The sequence below is a fragment of the Notolepis coatsorum genome (genome assembly GCF_963971535.1).
Source record: "Notolepis coatsorum genome assembly, chromosome: 10".
NCBI classification, from domain to species: Eukaryota; Metazoa; Chordata; class Actinopteri; order Aulopiformes; family Paralepididae; genus Notolepis; species Notolepis coatsorum.
Genome location: NC_140174.1, coordinates 115,580,668 through 115,600,609, shown reverse-complemented (window position 1 = coordinate 115,600,609; position 19,942 = coordinate 115,580,668). Strand labels below are relative to the sequence as shown.

Here is a 19,942-nt window from a genome sequence, read left to right as displayed (position 1 = left end):
ATGACAGATTTCATTGATAAATTGAGGGAAAACTTTGCAAGTCGATTTGATGAATTTGACATGTCCAGAGAATTGATGCATTTTGTGAGCAACCCATTTGCCAATGTAGCTGCTATTTCCACAAAAGGACAAGTGTTCCTTGCATCACTTCACATTGATGAAGGTCTCCTGCAACTTGAAATAATTGACATGCAAGCATCATCTGCTCTGAAGCAGGCACTTGAGAATGAATCCACCACAACATTTTGGATAAAGTGTATTCATGTCAAGACATTCCCCAAAATAAAAACGCTGGCAATATCTGTGCTAACAATGTTTGGCTCAACATCATCATCATTAGGTGGCTTCTTCATTCCGAAGGTTGCCTATCACTCTCCAACCCATTCTGTCCCCACTTCTTCTCTCCAACTCCGTGACTCCGCCTCTCACTCCACTCCAATCACAGACATCGTCTACCCAGCCTCTTCTTGGTCTTCCACTTCCTCTCTTTCCATCCACCTTCCCCATCACCACCTTCTTGAACATCTCCCCGCTGGATCCTCTCAGAACATGCCCGCACAACTCCATCTTTCTCTTTTTCAACCTCTCCAGCAGCTGTCCCCCTTGCATATCCGCTCTTCTCAGTACCTCCTCATTCTTGATCTTATCCTTCCATGTTATCTTCAGCATCTTCCTCAGTGTCCACATTTCAAAAGAGTCTATCATCCTCTTTGCCTCTTCATTCAGCGTCCATGCTTCTGCTCCGTATGAAAAGACTGACATAACATACGTTTCCAAAATCCTGGTCTTCGTTTTTCAACTTATGTTTCTTCTCAATAATTCTTTATGGTTCCAGAATGCGCCCTTTGCAATTCCGGTTCTTCTCTTAATGTCCATGTTAGCTCTTCCACCTTCACTGACATACACCTGTGAAACCAGTTTCTCTCACATGAATGCCATTAAAACAAGCAACCGTGCCTCCTTGACAAATGAGCATTTGCATCACTGTTTGCGGGTAGCCCTCACTTCCTATGAACCCTCTTTCTCTGCCATTGCCCAGTCAAAGAAGTGCAATCGCTCTCATTAGATGTGTGTATGTAGGCTAGGCCTGTCTGCCCCCCACCCCCCTGATGTTTGAGAGTTAAGAGTGGACAATAAGTGCTAATAAGATGCTGTGATTTGCTGTTGTTGCACAGACATGAAGCACTTTTTCATAAGCTCAGCTGCACTATAAATGTGTTTTTTTGTTCAAGTGTTGATGTTAGAATGTTCAGATGCACATCATGCACTTGTTTGTTTTTTATTTTATTTTTATATTGAAATGTTGAAGAGGAGATGTTGCAGTTGTTGCACAGTCATAAATGAAGCACTTTTTGCAGGAGATGTTGCAGATGTGGCACATAAATGAAGCACTTTTTTTGAAAAGTATACTACTTTTGCAATGTAGTTAAATAAAAGTTGTGAAAATGTGGTTGCGTGTTGTGTCAAGTGTACATATATTCATAGCACGGGGAGGCGCCGTGGCAGTCCGGCCCCTGGCCCCTTGGGTTTCTGACAATGTGGCCCCCTGAACAATTTAGTTGAATAGCCCTGCCTTACATCACGTGTCCCCTCCGGTACTCGAGGAAGCAGCCGTCGCATCTTTTCACCTGCACAGCGCGATCTCTCAGCGGCGGGGGTCTGCATGGGAGGGACACGCCGCCCCCATTGCTTCCTGATTCTACTGCGCAGGCGCACCAACCGACCTGTAGGAGTCGCTGTCCACAACGTCCGATCCCCACCCACCAGCTTTCCCACCCCTAACACTGCCAATTGTGTTAGTATGAGCGACCAGCCAAGCTGGTAGCAACGCCGAGAGCTGGGCTCGAACCCAGCATATCCTGCGTTGGTGGCGAACGCCTTGCCCACTGCGCCACCTAGCCGCCTATAATTATTATTAACACATTGAGTGCCAGTGACGACATATCTCGTTTTATCAGCCCCCCCGGTGAGTGCCGACGACGACAAATGTCGTTTTATTTTTTTATTAGCGATCTGAATTCATATTTCATCAACCGAGTCTCCCGTTGGTACAGCAGCCCCTCCAGGAGCTCAGATGGGAAAAAAGCGCCCCCTATCGTCTATCCCTGTGTAACTGCAGGTCAGTCGATTAGACTGACCTGGGATCTGTAGAGGTGGAGCCAACTGGTTCCATTGTGCTGGCGAGCCGTCTGATCAAGAGGGATCTGATTGCGAGACGGAAAGCAGCGTGGAATATATATTTACAGCAGCCAATAATCAATCAATAAGCGTGATCGATATTTGGAATGGCGATCAGGAATTGGAATAATCTTTTTGGAGAACATCTGATCTAAGGTAAGGAGTCTATGTTACCAGTCTTGGGATAATTAGAGCTGTATTCACTGAGATAACAGCGTGTCCCTATGTGTGTGTGTGCGTGATCTTGAGGAAACGAGAGAATAGATTTTTCAGCTTGCGTCTATAGCGTGCATAAGTACACATATACTATCGATAATCTAGCATTTATTTGAAAACGATTCATAAATAGGCCGACAAATGACAACGTGTCTAGTGTATTCGAGAATATTCCAATAAATGCCGTTTATGGGGGAATCTTGAAATTTTCCGAAAATCTTCGAGAGAACCATAGCTTTTCGAAATGCTATAAAAAGGATATGAACAGATTTTTTAAAAAAAACAATCTGTTTCGACAATGTTGACTGCAAACAAGTCATTGATAAGCAACGGGCAGATTAGACATAATTTAAAACATAGATTAGGCATTTTTAACGCTAACATTGAAGTGGATGATGGCACTCAACAGGGTTTTCAATGTTAACTGGCCGGCACTGAAACTATTAATATAAAAAAAGAAATTAAATTTTTAAATAAAAAAAAAATATTAAATGTATATATTATATTTATTATAATTATTATTATTAAATAGAATAATTTTCTATAGGCTTGCCGTGGTAGTCAGTGATACTGGTGGCATTCTGTGTTCAGGCATCCACTTGCCTACTGCCCCTTTAACAACTTATCCTTGCTAAGTTTCAGTTTCACTTCCAGAGAGAATTTAACTTCACGACCAGACTGAATACTAGAGAACAGATGACATATTACAACAATGGCAGAGGATTATTTGGATTTAAACACAGTGGAGCTCAGATGATCTGTCCGGAAAAGTATGTTTCTTCTTTTTATTTGATTGTGCCTGTGAGTCCGGCGGGGGAGAATGTTGATGTGTTTGTTGGCGCGCCTGTGTGTGTGTGGGCAACGCGTGTGTGTTTCTTTCCATTGGTTTCATTGGGTTAACGTTATTGGGCGCACAAGAAAACGAAAGAAAACTGTAATGACCCTGCAGCTGTTCCAATGTAAATGTGCCTTTCTCCTCCGTGCACTTTCGCCGCTCTGAAGTCTGACTCGGTGTGCCCGGCCACGCGCGCTGTTCTCGCACGGACCTCGCGAGTGCCTGCATGCGGGTGTGTTTGCGCTGTGGGGCGTATTCGTCGCATGGGTGCGCGTACCGCACCATGACGGCCGTACCGAAAATTCGTGGGACGAATAGACGTACCGTTACACCCCTAGTGTGTGCGCTTGTGTACATGTTTACGTGTCCGCTTGTGTGCATGTTTGTGTGCGCTTGTGTGCATGTTTGTGTGTGCGCTTGTGTACATGTTTGTGTGTGTGTACCTGTTTATGTGTGTGCGCTTGAGTACTTGTGTGTGTGTGCGCTTGTGTACATGTTTGTGTGTATGTGTGTGTGTACATGTTTATGTGTACGTTTATGTGTGTGTGTGTGTAATTTTGCAAGATTTATCCACCTCCTGCTGTGTGTGTGTGTGTGTGCCTGCAGTGCGCTGGGAGCGGTCCCGCGGTCGCATTGTGAGACATAAGAACCAGAGCATGTCTCCAGAGGCCGTCAGAGACCAGTGGGACAGCGTGTGTGACTTCACCAACGCCACCAAGCCTGCCAACATACAAGGTCAGTGAGACAACATACAAGGTCAGTGAGACAACATACAAGGTCAGTGAGACACGCCTGCCAACATACAAGGTCAGTGAGACAACATACAAGGTCAGTGAGACAACATACAAGGTCAGTGAGACAACATACAAGGTCAGTGAGACAACATACAAGGTCAGTGAGACAACATACAAGGTCAGTAAGACAACATACAAGGTCAGTGAGACAACATACAAGGTCAGTGAGACACGGCTGCCAACATACAAGGTCAGTGAGACAACATACAAGGTCAGTAAGACACGCCTGCCAACATACAAGGTCAGTGAGACAACATACAAGGTCAGTAAGACACGCCTGCCAACATACAAGGTCAGTGAGACACGCCTGCTAACATACAAGGTCAGTGAGACAACATACAAGGTCAGTAAGACACGCCTGCCAACATACAAGGTCAGTGAGACAACATACAAGGTCAGTAAGACACGCCTGCTAACATACAAGGTCAGTGAGACACGGCTGCTAACATACAAGGTCAGTGAGACACGCCTGCCAACATACAAGGTCAGTGAGACACGGCTGCCAACATACAAGGTCAGTGAGACAACATACAAGGTCAGTGAGACACGCCTGCTAACATACAAGACCAATAAGACACGCCTGCTAACATACAAGGTCTGTAAGAAAACATACAAGGTCAGTAAGACAACATACAATGTCAGTGAGACAACATACAATGTCAGTGAGACAACATACAAGGTCTGTAAGACAACATACAATGTCAGTGAGACAACATACAAGGTCTGTAAGACAACATACAAGGCCAGTAAGACAACATACAAGGTCAGTGAGACAACATACAAGGTCAGTAAGACAACATACAAGGTCAGTGAGACACGCCTGCTAACATACAAGGTCATTAAGACACACCTGCTAACATACAAGGTCAGTGAGACACGCCTGCTAACATACAAGGTCATTAAGACACGCCTGCTAACATACAAGGTCATTAAGACACACCTGCTAACATAAAAGGTCAGTGAGACACGCCTGCTAACATACAAGGTCATTAAGACACGCCTGCTAACATACAAGGTCATTAAGACACACCTGCTAACATACAAGGTCAGTGAGACACGCCTGCTAACATACAAGGTCATTAAGACACACCTGCTGGGTGCTCCAGTAGCACACCATGTTACCGCGCTCGCGCGGGACTCCGTGCTGCGTCACGGATCTGGTTGACTCCAAGTTCGATTCCCGGACTCGCCGTCATTTGCCGAATGTCTCCCCCTGCTCTCTCTCCCGTTTCACCCTGCAACTGTCGGTCATGCTTGACCAGGAAAGCGATAAACGCTAAAAAATAAAGTTAAAAAAAAAAAAAGACACACCTGCTAACATACAAGGTCAGTGAGACACGCCTGCTAACATACAAGGTCATTAAGACGAGCCTGCTAACATACAAGGCCAGTAAGACGAGCCTGCTAACATACAAGGTCAGTGAGACACGCCTGCTAACATACAAGGTCAGTAAGACATTCATGCTAACATACAAGGTCAGTGAGACAACATACAAGGTCAGTAAGACATTCATGCTAACATACAAGGTCAGTAAGACAAGCCTGCTAACATACAAGGTCAGTAAGACACGCCTGCTAACATACAAGGCGACGAGACCGCATACCGCGATGAGGTAGAGCAGCTGTCAGCCCTGTGCAAAATCAACAACCTGCAGCTGAACAAGCTAAAGACCCAGGAGATGATGGTGGACTACAGGAGGAAGAAGACCGACATACAGCCCCTGTACACCGACAGGGGAGGCGTGGAGAGAGTCTCGGTCATCAAGTTCCTGGGCGTCCACCTGGAGGATGACCTGACCTGGAGAACCAACACCAGGGCGATTGTGAAAAGGGCACAACAGAGACTCTACTTCCTGAGAATACTGAGGAATTACCACCTCAGACAAGACCTGCTTGTGTCCTTTTACCGCTGCTCTGTGGAAAGCATCCTCAGCTACTGCATCAACGTGTGGTTCCTCAGCTGCACAGCCGCAGAGAGGAAGGCCCTCCAGAGGGTCGTCAACTCGGCCCAAAAAATCATCGGCTGCCCCCTCCCCTCACTGGAGGGACTATACAACTCCTGCTGTCTTAAGAAAGCAGTCAAAATACTGAAGGACCCACACCACCCGGGCAACAAGCACCTTGTACGGCTGCGCTCGGGCAGGCGTTTCAGCGTCATGCCCACCCGGACTAACAGACTGAAGTTTAGTTTTTATCCCAGGGCCATATGTGCACTAAACTCAGCTAAATTTTAAAACAACAATCTCCCCTGCACCCCCCACGCACACGCAACATTAGGGATAGTGCAATTATCTTTTACACCCCCCCTGTTTATGTTTATGTTATGTCTATTTATGCCCTACTCTTGTTTTTATACTCTTATTTTTATATTTAATACTGTGTTTAGGACTGTGTTTTTATGATCTGTGTGACGGCTAGCACCTAGGGCTGCATTTAAAATTTTGTTGTAAAACTGTAACAATGACAATAAAGATCATTCTATTCTATTCTATACAAGGTCAGTAAGACACGCCTGCTAACATACAAGGTCAGTAAGACAAGCCTGCTAACATACAAGGTCAGTAAGACACGCCTGCTAACATACAAGGTCAGTAAGACAACATACAAGGTCAGTAAGACACGCCTGCTAACATACAAGGTCAGTAAGACAAGCCTGCTAACATACAAGGTCAGTAAGACAACATACAAGGTCAGTGAGACAACATACAAGGTCAGTGAGACAACATACAAGGCCAGTAAGACAAAATACAAGGTCAGTGAGACAAGCCTGCTAACATACAAGGTCAGTAAGACAACATACAAGGTCAGTAAGACAACATACAAGGTCAGTGAGACAACATACAAGGTCAGTGAGACAACATACAAGGCCAGTAAGACAAAATACAAGGTCAGTGAGACAAAATACAAGGTCAGTAAGACAACATACAAGGTCAGTGAGACAAAATACAAGGTCAGTGAGACAACATACAAGGTCAGTGAGACAAAATACAAGGTCAGTAAGACAACATACAAGGCCAGTAAGACAACATACAAGGCCAGTAAGACAACATACAAGGTCAGTGAGACAACATACAAGGCCAGTAAGACAACATACAAGGCCAGTAAGACAACATACAAGGTCAGTGAGACAACATACAAGGCCAGTAAGACAACATACAAGGCCAGTAAGACAACATACAAGGTCAGTGAGACAACATACAAGGCCAGTAAGACAACATACAAGGTCAGTGAGACAACATACAAGGCCAGTAAGACAACATACAAGGTCAGTGAGACAACATACAAGGCCAGTAAGACAACATACAAGGTCAGTGAGACAACATACAAGGCCAGTAAGACAACATACAAGGTCAGTGAGACAACATACAAGGCCAGTAAGACAACATACAAGGCCAGTAAGACAACATACAAGGCCAGTAAGACAACATACAAGGCCAGTAAGACAACATACAAGGTCAATGAGACAACATACAAGGCCAGTAAGACAGGCCTGCTAACATACAAGGTCAGTAAGACAACATACAAGGTCAGTAAGACAACATACAAGGTCAGTAAGACACGCCTGCTAACATACAAGGCCAGTAAGACAACATACAAGGTCAGTGAGACAACATACAAGGTCTGTAAGACAACATACAAGGTCAGTAAGACAACATACAAGGTCAGTGAGTCAACATACAAGGCCAGTAAGACATTCATGCTAACATACAAGGCCAGTAAGACACACCTGCTAACATACAAGGTCATTAAGACACACCTGCTAACATACAAGGTCAGTGAGACACACCTGCTAACATACAAGGTCAGTGAGACACACCTGCTAACATACAAGGTCAGTGAGACACACCTGCTAACATACAAGGTCATTAAGACACACCTGCTAACATACAAGGTCAGTGAGACAACATACAAGGTCAGTAAGACATTCATGCTAACATACAAGGTCAGTAAGACACGCCTGCTAACATACAAGGTCAGTAAGACACGCCTGCTAACATACAAGGTCAGTAAGACACGCCTGCTAACATACAAGGTCAGTAAGACAACATACAAGGTCAGTAAGACAACATACAAGGTCAGTGAGTCAACATACAAGGTCAGTGAGACAAAATACAAGGTCAGTAAGACACGCCTGCTAACATACAAGGTCAGTAAGACAACATACAAGGTCAGTAAGACAACATACAAGGTCAGTGAGTCAACATACAAGGCCAGTAAGACATTCATGCTAACATACAAGGCCAGTAAGACACACCTGCTAACATACAAGGTCAGTGAGACACACCTGCTAACATACAAGGTCAGTGAGACAACATACAAGGTCAGTAAGACATTCATGCTAACATACAAGGTCAGTAAGACACGCCTGCTAACATACAAGGTCAGTAAGACACGCCTGCTAACATACAAGGTCAGTAAGACAAGCCTGCTAACATACAAGGTCAGTAAGACAAGCCTGCTAACATACAAGGCGACGAGACCGCATACCGCGATGAGGTAGAGCAGCTGTCAGCCCTGTGCAAAATCAACAACCTGCAGCTGAACAAGCTAAAGACCCAGGAGATGATGGTGGACTACAGGAGGAAGAAGACCGACATACAGCCCCTGTACACCGACGGGGGAGGCGTGGAGAGAGTCTCGGTCATCAAGTTCCTGGGCGTCCACCTGGAGGATGACCTGACCTGGAGAACCAACACCAACAAGGGCACAACAGAGACTCTACTTCCTGAGAATACTGAGGAATTACCACCTCAGACAAGACCTGCTTGTGTCCTTTTACCGCTGCTCTGTGGAAAGCATCCTCAGCTACTGCATCAACGTGTGGTTCCTCAGCTGCACAGCCGCAGAGAGGAAGGCCCTCCAGAGGGTCGTCAACTCGGCCCAAAAAATCATCGGCTGCCCCCTCCCCTCACTGGAGGGACTATCCAACTCCTGCTGTCTTAAGAAAGCAGTCAAAATACTGAAGGACCCACACCACCCGGGCAACAAGCACCTCGTGCGGCTGCGCTCGGGCAGGCGTTTCATCGTCATGCCCACCCGGACTAACAGACTGAAGTTTAGTTTTTATCCCAGGGCCATATGTGCACTAAACTCAGCTAAATTTTAAAACGACAATCTCCCCTGCACCCCCCACGCACACGCAACATTAGGGATAGTGCAATTATCTTTTACACCCCCCTGTTTATGTTTATGTTTATGGTATGTCTATTTATGCCCTATTCTTGTTTTTATACTCTTATTTTTATATTTAATACTGTGTTTAGGACTGTGTTTTTATGATCTGTGTGACGGCTAGCACCTAGGGCTGCATTTTAAATTTTGTTGTAAAACTGTAACAATGACAATAAAGATCATTCTATTCTATTCTATACAAGGTCAGTAAGACACGCCTGCTAACATACAAGGTCAGTAAGACAAGCCTGCTAACATACAAGGTCAGTAAGACAACATACAAGGTCAGTAAGACACGCCTGCTAACATACAAGGCCAGTAAGACAACATACAAGGTCAGTAAGACACGCCTGCTAACATACAAGGTCAGTAAGACAACATACAAGGTCAGTAAGACACGCCTGCTAACATACAAGGTCAGTAAGACAACATACAAGGTCAGTAAGACAAGCCTGCTAACATACAAGGTCAGTAAGACAACATACAAGGTCAGTAAGACACGCCTGCTAACATACAAGGTCAGTAAGACAACATACAAGGTCAGTAAGACACGCCTGCTAACATACAAGGCCAGTAAGACATGCATGGGACATGTTTGGTTTAGGGATGCGCCAATACTGGTATCCACTGAGCCACTGGCACCCCTCAGATTACCACAGCCTCCTCTCTCCTCTAAGCACACAGAACCTCCATCACCTCCTTCATGTTCAATATCTTTATTAAGGAAATTACGAAATGATATATGTCTGGTTTTCCAGCGCGTCCGGCCTGCTGGCAGCAGGGTTATTATGTGATTTATACCAATGCTATGAGTAAGTGTAATAATAAGATTCTCCCGTTGGACCGGAATCCTTCAGAGAAGCTGTCGGAGAGAGATATCACAGGACTGTGTTTTAATTTAATATGTGTGATTTTTCTCGTCATCTCTCTCTCTCTCTCTCTGTTGCTCAGTCAAATAAAGGTGCTGCGTACATATTCGTAAAAGGGATTACAAAACAAACTACCATCTTCCTAACCTCTCACCCCCCCCCCCCTATCCTAAGAGTCCCTGAAGACACTAGTGGACGTCCTGTCTGAGTTGGAGTCAGACGATGTAGGAGCCAACCCTGTAGCTGCCATGGTCTCCTCGGCCCCGCCCCCCTCAGGAATCAACCCTGTGAGTAGACGGGACTCCTTCCCTTCCCTACGTCCTACTTGATTGATTCATTGATTGATTGATCGATTTAAAACTTTATTAACAAATTGTAGAATGGGTACAATACAGTACGGCTCAATGCACACAATTGTTAAGGGGATGCAGACCAGAGAAAGACTTTCGTCTTGTTTACATCAGGGTCCCCCATTTTCAATTCATAATGACATTAATGACATACGCAACATACAGATATATCATGACATTTCTGACATACATACAGGTATACGGTACTGTTACATTTGTGACATACAAGATATGCAAATATACAGTACTGTTAAACAGTACTACAAACTTCCTACGACCTTCCTCCTGTGTCCTTCCTCCCTTCTATGATTATTTGAATCTGTCAATCTCTCTTTCTCCATCTCTCCTCTGCCTCCTATCTGTCTCTGCCTCTTTGCCTCTCTCTCCCTCCCCCTCCTCTCTCTCGCTCTCCGTCTCTCTCCCTCTCTATCTCTCCGCCTCTCTCTCCTGTGAGAGTGAGTAACAGATGGTAGACGGTATGGAACTAGAGCGTACAAACCTCGCAAACTGTCAACAACGCTACTCAAAACAACAAAACACAGGTCAGCTCAGGTCTGCTTCACGTACAGCCGCGCAGCGTCTCTGTCAGGAGCCGTCGTGGAGAGCTCTCCAAGCACGGGCTGGTGAAGACGCCACGCACCGGTGGAGCGTAACTCATACTAAATCATAGGGGTGGGGGGGGAAATCGATACATAGTAGTATCGCGATACTTTGCGTGGCGATACTGTATCAATACAGGGACGCCAAGTATCGATATTTAATTATTTATATATATTTTTTTAATTGTGTATTTATTTTTTTTGTATAAGGAAGTTGCATTGTTCATTTCAATACCTGTAATAGTACAGTAGTCCACACACACACACACATGTGCATTCAGTTAAGTTGGAATAGGACTGTAATACAAACAGTTCAGTTTGTCAGGTACATGCAACACAGATTACAGTGTTTACATCTGTCTGCTTGAGAAAATACCATGTTCTGCAATAAAAATGATTGAAGTGAGATGAACAGACTGAACTTTATTTTATTAGATAAAACATGTTGACAAAGCAGTTGAAAAAAGGTAATGCATTTAATTTGATAAAAAAATAAAAAAATAATAATAATTTCGCAATACTCAGCGTATCGCGATATATTTAGTATCGCGATACTATCGTATCGTGACACAAGTATCACGATAGTATCGTAACGTGAGGTCTCTGGCGATTCCCACCCCTAGTGTTTATACTGTGTGTGTTGCGTTTATGTGTGTTTATACTAGGGATGCCCCGATCAATCGGCCACCGATCGTTATCGGCCGATAATCAGTATAAATATGCGATCGGTGATCGGTGATAATGCTTTATTTTCGCCGAGCGTCAAAACCGATCTCACTCGCTCGTCTCGCTGAGTTCTGTCTCAGACACCGGGAGCTGTGCGGCGTCTGCTCCTCCCTCCAGCGCGCATGTAAACACGGGTCTAGTAGTCTAGTCTCGTGTGACGGGAGGACGGCGTCCCTCTTAGCTAACGTTAGCTACCGTTACAAAATGACCCAGTCAACCATTCACTTCCAGTCCTATACATGATGAGGCATTGTCTAACCGAACGGTATCTAGCCGGCCAGCTACCGATAGCTCCTGACATCAACAAACTCTCCAGCAAGTCTAGTATAGAGACGTGTATGATACCTCAGCTAGCTCATGTTAGCTGACGCCAGCTCACTGTTCAAAACGAAATGTCCCACTGAACTAAATAGTTCACAGAGGCGCTGTATCAACGTTATATATCCGGCCAGCAGTAGCCACAGATAGCTCCTGATATCAATGTTTTATAACACTCATTCGATGCGTATTCGAGCTGAGGGCATGTTGTTGAATATGATCAATAGGGTCCAGCTGCAGCTCCGGAGAATCCTGGCCGTAGCTGCAGGCTACTCGAGTATAGGGTCCAGCTGCAGCTCCGGAGAATCCTGGCCGTAGCTGGAGGCTACTAGAGTACACACAGACAGTGGAGCTTGTTGCGTGGTGGCGATGTCTCGCAGATAATACAAGTACAAGTCTAATTATATAATATATATATTTTATAAAAAAATTAAAAAAAATCTTTATATAAAATCGGCCGATCGGTATCGGCCGATATGGCTCACGACGATCGGTGATCGGTATCGGTGGCAAAAAACATGATCGGGGCATCCCTAGTTTATACTGTGTGTGTTGTGTTTATACTGTGTGTGTCGTGTATATGTGTGTTTATACTGTGTGTGTCGTGTTTATACTGTGTGTGTCGTGTTTATGTGTTTATACTGTGTTGTGTATATGTGTGTTTATACTGTGTTGTGTATATGTGTGTTGTGTTTATGTGTGTTTATACTGTGTGTTGTGTATATGTGTGTTTATACTGTGTGTTGTGTTGGTGTGTTTACTGTGTGTTGTGTTTATGTGTGTTTATACTGTGTTGTGTATATGTGTGTTTTTACTGTGTTGTGTATATGTGTTTATACTGTGTTATGTACTGTATATGTGTATATGTGTGTTTATACTGTGTGTGTCGTGTTTATATGTGTTTATACTGTGTGTATATATGTTATGAGTTGACACTAGACTGGATTTAACTAAATACACACGGCACACAGTAGAAGCAAGTTTAACAGCAGTTTTAATGCTGTTTGGGGGGAAAGGAGGGGTTAGTCGTGTGGTCATCGGCCAGTCCGTAATTCTAGAGAATTTTTTTTTATTATCGATTATTAAAATATACCGCGATAATTATCGTTTTATCACCCAGCCCTACCCTACAGACAGACAGACAGACAGCATCACATTGATTTCTTTGTGGTACTGCTTGAGAAAATCCCATTTGCTGCAACTGTATTTTATTAGATAAAACATGTTGACAAAGTTTTACTTTGCAGTTGAAAAAAAGTAATATATCGCAATATTAATATCGCAATACTCAGCATATCGCAATATATTTTGAATCGCAATACTATTGTATCGTGATAATATCGTATCGTGAGGCCTCTGGTGATTCCCACCCCTAGTGTTGGCAGTGAGGCAGTAGAATGGGAAGCTGCTGCGGTCAGGCAAACGCCTGCGAACACCAGCAACTAGGACAGAGAGACTTCGGCTCAGCTTCTTCCCCCAGGCCATCAGAGCCTTGAACACTGAACTCTCCACACACAAGCACACATGAGCACACACACAAGTTAACACAACACGCTCACACACTAGCAGCCACTTTAACATGAGCACACACACACTCGGGTCACTTTAAGAATAGTATAGTATAACTTGAGATTGTATAATATAGCATTGTATAGCAGTGTACATAAAGACCCAGTGCCTCATCCGTAGCTAACAGTGTATTGCACTATCACAGGACCTAGCATGTCCTACCATGCTCTGTAAAAACTATGTACATATACCGATATGCCCTACTTTGATTACTTGTATTATTGCACAATGTCGTTCTATTGGATTTTTATTATATTATTATTATTGTATTATGCACAATCGTTGCGGGCAAGACCCCCCGTATTTCACTGTATACTTGTATGCCGTGACAAATAAAACTCTTGACTTGACTTGACTTGACTTGACTTGGCCCCTACAGACAGACAGACAGACAGACAGCATCATATTGATTTCATGCCAGTGGTTATCAGCTTTTTCATACCTGAAATCCAATAACAGCAGCCGGTAAATATTATATCAAACGTGTCTCTGTTTTCTGTACAGTATAGATGCCCGTCACTCTGTATGATGAAACAAACCCAGCATCTCTCTGTGTGTATGTTTGTTTGTGTGTGAGTGAGTGAGTGAGTGAGTGAGTGTGTATGTTTGTTTGTGTGTGAGTGTGTATGTTTGTTTGTTAGTGTGTGAGTGAGCGTGTATAATTTAATTTAGGCTATAGCCTAAAACAGGCTAAACTTCGTTTTGGCTTCTTGAGTTCACATTTCTTTGGTTTGCAGTGGTGCATCTGCGGGCCAATGTTCCGAGACATATTACATTTTATTTGTTAGGCTATTTGAATACACCAGCCTTAAATGGTGGATTCAAATAGCCTAACAATTATACAAATATATAAATATTAGGGATGCTCGATATTGGCTTTTTTACCGATACCGATATTCCGATATTGTCCAAGTCTTAATTTCCGATACCGATATCAACCGATACCGATATATGCAGGGTTCCCCCCCCCCCCCCCCCCCCCCCAAAAACTGAATAATTTCAGGTAACTAATAATTTCACTGGATATATATATAACAAATATTGTTATTGTTTTTTTCTTTTTTTAAACCGATACCGATATTTTCCGATATCACATTTTACTGCCGATATCGACCGATAATATCGGTCGGCCGATAATATCGGACATCCCTAATAAATATGTCTCGGAATATTGGCTGTTGCGTTGTTGCAAACTGGGGAGGTGTGAATTCAAGAAGTTAAAACTAATAACAGGCTGAAAAAACAATTAGCCTATAGCATTTAACTTAATTTAGGCTAAACACAGTGCGTAAAATATAGGCTAAACAGTGCGTAAAAGTGCGATGTCTTTTATGCTGCGCTGTGACAGCACTCCATAGTGACAGCCAGCTGAAGCGCGTGGGCCATACATCCCAAACTTTGTAATCCTGCATCTTTCATGCATTTGACCACGTTTCGGGCATTATCTCGGAGTATGACATGAATATTTTCTTTCGGAATATGCCACGTCTGGAACATATTCTCGAATGCTGTTGCCAGCGCTGCAGCCTGCAGCAGTATGGGAGCCGGAGAACTCTTGGGAATGCAGGAGCGCTTTACGGAGTTGGAAGTCTGCGTCAATCCACTGAGCTGTCAAACTCAGCATTGACATGGGGCTGACATCAGAGCTCCAAATATCACTGGTAAAGCTAATTGAAGAAACGTCTTCTTTCAGAAGGCTATCAATGTGCGAATACACTGCCTGCAGAGCTCGGGTACAGCAGGGCAATGTCTGAAAAATACATGCGACCTGGGAGAGTGTAACGCGGTCGTCGAGCCCTATTATTATTTTCTATATATATTGTTTTATTTGTAAGATATATATTTACTGTTGACCTGATAGTGTTTTATTGTTCGCCCGTATATGCTCCTTGTATCGCCGCTGCTTACAGCGTGCATTGGAACGGAGACAAAGTTATACCGTTAGTTGTTTTGTATACAGCCGAGCCACATTGAACGGAGAAAAAGATAACCATTAGTTTAGTTGGGTCAAGAACCAAAATTGACCATTCTCTGGCTAAGATGTTTTGATGATTGATTTGACTTCTATGGACCTTTTATAAAATATTTAGCCCCCGTGTCCCTCCCCAAAATCCCGGCATTTTGTCAGATGGCCAAATCCAAAATACCTGCTGACTCCATCTTGAAAAATTTACTTTTGATCCAGAGCACCTAGAATCATGTATGAATACACTTTTTTTTTGTCTAAGTCAACCATGACGATTCCAATTCTGACATCAGTTTGACTCTATGACATCAATTTGACCCAGAAATCCAAGATGGCCACCATCTAGTAGAGCGAAAATGTAACTTTTAATGTCAAAACCAATTTTACCATGGTACTGCTGTACTTTAAACAAACTACCTTCATAAGGATCTCAGCAAAATAATTTATGAATGTACAGTATGACAAGATAACTAATTATACTTCAAAATACGCTCTCTTAAATAGCTGTAACTTGAACAGGTTAAAGGAAAACTCCAACATTTTGGGAAATTAGCTTATTTGCCATCTACCCTGGAGTTAGACAAGAAGATGCATACCCTTTTCTTCTCTGTGCATGCAGTAGGAGTAGGAAGACGTTGGGAACTAGGCTAATGGAGGAACCTACTTCCAGTGACTGATGCTAAGCTAGGCTAACGGTGCGTGTCTTCCTACTCCTACTGCATGCACAGAGAAGAAAAAGGGTATGTATCTTCTTGTCTAACTCCAGGGTACATGGCAAATAAGCTAATTTCCCAAAATGTTGGAGTTTTCCTTTAACAATGAAACCAGTCCGAATCAGAGCATTCTGCCTCACTAGATTCTGAATCATCAGATTCCAATGAATCACCCCTCCTCCTCCATACATTATCATCTCCCTTCTCATCATCATCCTCCTCACTCTCCTCTTCCTCACTTTCTTCAGCTGGCCCTGGTGCATGTGTTGGGAGAGCAGGTTGTGTGTGGCAGACAGGGCGACAGCGACCACCCACCAGCTCCCAGCCATGTCCGAGTGGCGAAGGGTGTCGCTTCAGGGAGGGGTGGCGCACTACTAGATATGCCAAGTAGTTGGCACGGAGGCAGTATTGGTGTAGGCTATCTGCATCTGGAGGGAGATGGATGAATGATTTGTTCTTCATTCTCTTCCACTTTGTGGCACGGGCCTCAGCCATGGTGCTACTCTTCTTGTCGCCATAAATAACATGTCGTGTGAACTCGAACAGCTCCTCTAGCACCTCCTCCTCAAGGTCCAGGCTATCTCCACACTGCGAGAGTAGCCGTCTTGCCATAGGGCTCTTTGCCACCTTGTCATACACCGACGACTTCACTTTTTCTCCCATTTTTCTATTTTTCTCCCATCCCAATTTCGTATCATCCAAGCGTCTTTGAACGCTGTTTCATGCCTCCCACAAGCCGGCTGCAATGTGGACTAAGTCATACATAGCACGAGTCCCCTCCGATACTCGAGGTAACAGCAGTCGCATCTTTCCACCTGCGCGGCTCGATCTTTCAGCGTCGGGGGTCTGGGCTTTGGAGGGGCCCCGCCCCCGTCGCTTCCTGATTCTACTGCGCAGGCGCACCAACCGACCTGTAGGAGTCGCTGTCCACAACGCCCGATCCCCACCCATCAGTTTCCCTCCCCCTAATACTGCCAATGTGTATTAGTGCGGACGACCAGCTAAACTGAAAGCAATGTGGAGCGCTGGGCTCGAACAGGGAGATGATCTGTTTGAGCCCAGCCTCCAGTATTCGTGGTGAGCGCCTTGCCCACTGCACCACGTAGCCACCCTTGTGTCCTGCTTTCTCTTGATGCAGAGCATACCGGGCAGCTGTTGAGAGATGGCCGCTGCCGTGACATAGGCATCGGTGTCGGCTGCATCAATGACAACAGGGCCACTGTAGCCTGACTCACGTAGAACTGTGTAAGTAGAGAAGAGGATGGTGTCAGCCTCAGACTGGTCAAAGCTGTAGTTCTGCATTGGTTGCTGGGTTGACAAGTTGGTGCAGTGGGAGCCAACAGAGTAGATGATCTCTGTATCTACACCCTGTGCAACAAGGTCAGTCAGATAGCTGCATATTACTTTTTGTAGCCGCTCCTTGTTGCTGACGCTACACAGCAGTGTTTTGAACTCTCTGGCAGAGGGTAAGGGGTCGCCCAGCTTCATGTAGGTGTTGGGGACATTACCTTACCTTGTACCCGCAGGTCTCGCTCATCATCTTTAGTTGAGTATGCTGCGTCGTAAGGGTCATTTACACAGAAAATACGGTCAGCATCACCATGGCGGGCAAGGATGATGGATGATACCTTGTGGACATAGTCCAACCACTTGTATGGGGTGCCATCTTGTGTCTGCCGATCTTCTGCTGATGGGGTTGCCATCCTCCAGATCATGCCCATGTCGACAAGAGCGGTGTAGGGTTCTTGCAGATCTACAGATTGGAGAGAGAGCTTCTGAATGAGCTTGCTCTTCTGTGTCTTCCTATATGTGCCGTTGGAGTTGAATAAGGCCACACATTCCTCAACAACACGATGTTCCAGCATCTCAGAGATTCACAAGTTGACTGACCTCAACCAGGTCGATCATTGCCTTGAGAACACTCCGCTCCATCTCAGCAGCTCTTGCTTTGAGTTCCTCCCCGCGCTTCTCCATGCAGGGCCGCTTGGCAAATGTCAAGCGTTTGCTCAGAGGGACAGGTGCATGGAGGCATGTTTTCTTACTGAACACCCGGTCTCGCAAGAAGCTGGTCAACTTCTCCTCTCCCACAGCATGGGCTGAGTTGAAGTCCGTGATGAGTTCATCAGCGGCAGGCATGGCTGACTGTAGGGTGCGGAGGGTGGGTGAGGCTGGATCAAATGGGAAGGAATCAGACTTATGCATGCATGCGACCAGGTCCTGCACACGCTGCTCATCTTCTCTCATCCTTTTTGAACCACATTCTATGTGCTTCCTCTTGGCTTTTTATTTTTTTGGCCAGGGCATTGTGAGCCCTGGCAATAACTCCTCCTGCCACGAGTACATCTCCTAGCTCACTCCCCTTGTAGCGCTTGTAGATAGCGCTCATAATCACACACTGTGTATGGAAGGGACCAAGAAAGGGTACAATGTCATGGTACTTGTTTGGGTTCTCGGCCTTGAGCAGAGTGATGAGGACGTACACAGGAGGATCTCCCACTAAGAAGGCGAAGGGCATGTGCTTAGTTGCGATGATGGTAGACCGCTTCTCCATGATGTCATTCACAACTGACTTGTTGGGCGGTTGATTGTAAGATGTATGATGCGTCAAACCCATTGTATGAAGGGATAGTCTGCTCAACTGCAGCAGGACGATCACCATTTGTATCTGCACGAGCAAGGGCATGAATAATACTCCGCTTGCACTGAGGCTCTGTACTTAATGAGAACATAGTGGGCTTATGGGGGGATGGGAGGCTCACCACGCTTGATGGTCCTATACGGCATAACTGCCTGCATCTCAGACACCTTCTCAGTCGGTGCCTGCGACACAATCTTGGCATCTTTTATGCACACATGCTCAACCTGGAAGTTTGCCTCATAGTCCTGTACAAGACATTCTAGACGTTGCAGAAACATCCAGTTACAGCGGTGTGCAGTGCCCCCTCCTGTCAAGGTGTCATTGAGAAAGTCGTCATTGTCAATGATACTGATGCTTGGTTCTCCTGCCAGGACACACCGAACACCGCTCAAGGTCATGCATGGTCCAGACATCATGCAGGAGAAGCACATTCTGGTAGCTTATCCCCATGCCCAGCCCAGTAAGAGTCAACAAGCTCCTTGTTTCGAGTCATCCCATGAAGGGTGACAGTGGCATTGATGGCGGTAGTGGTGGGTCGCTTTATGACGTACTGTATTATGGGAGAGGTGAGAGAGTGTGTGCTTGGAGTCAGATCTACCCCCTTCTTCCCCTGCAAAGCAGATAGCAGCTGCACCATGAGAGGCGAAAGCTCTTCCTCCTCTTCTAGCTCCTCGACCCTCGGTGGCCATGGGACAAGTTTGACTGACTTGATGTCATCCCTGAGCCGCTCAGCCACATTACGTACCAGTTGCTCACTGCTGACACCGATGGAGGAGAGTGCTGCTTCGACATATGAACCACCCCCAGACGTGTCATAGACTAGATCGCTATGGCTCCTCTGAGGGCGGGTAGTTATGAAGGTAGTTTGTTTAAAGTACAGCAGTACCATGGTAAAATTGGTTTTGACATTAAAAGTTACATTTTCGCTCTACTAGATGGTGGCCATCTTGGATTTCTGGGTAAAATTGATGTCATAGAGTCAAACTGATGTCAGAATTG

General features: G+C 45.0%; 1 protein-coding gene across 1 annotated transcript in view; it reads left to right on the top strand.

Moving 5' to 3' along the window:
- Nucleotides 1-19,942, top strand: part of hsd17b4 (hydroxysteroid (17-beta) dehydrogenase 4) — a 130,153-nt gene that overhangs the window by 64,987 nt on the left and 45,224 nt on the right. The window contains exons 11-12 of the mRNA XM_084322353.1: nucleotides 3,836-3,964; nucleotides 10,239-10,351. Of these exons, the coding sequence (XP_084178479.1) occupies nucleotides 3,836-3,964; nucleotides 10,239-10,351 (242 nt within the window). The remainder of the gene's footprint in view (nucleotides 1-3,835; nucleotides 3,965-10,238; nucleotides 10,352-19,942) is intronic.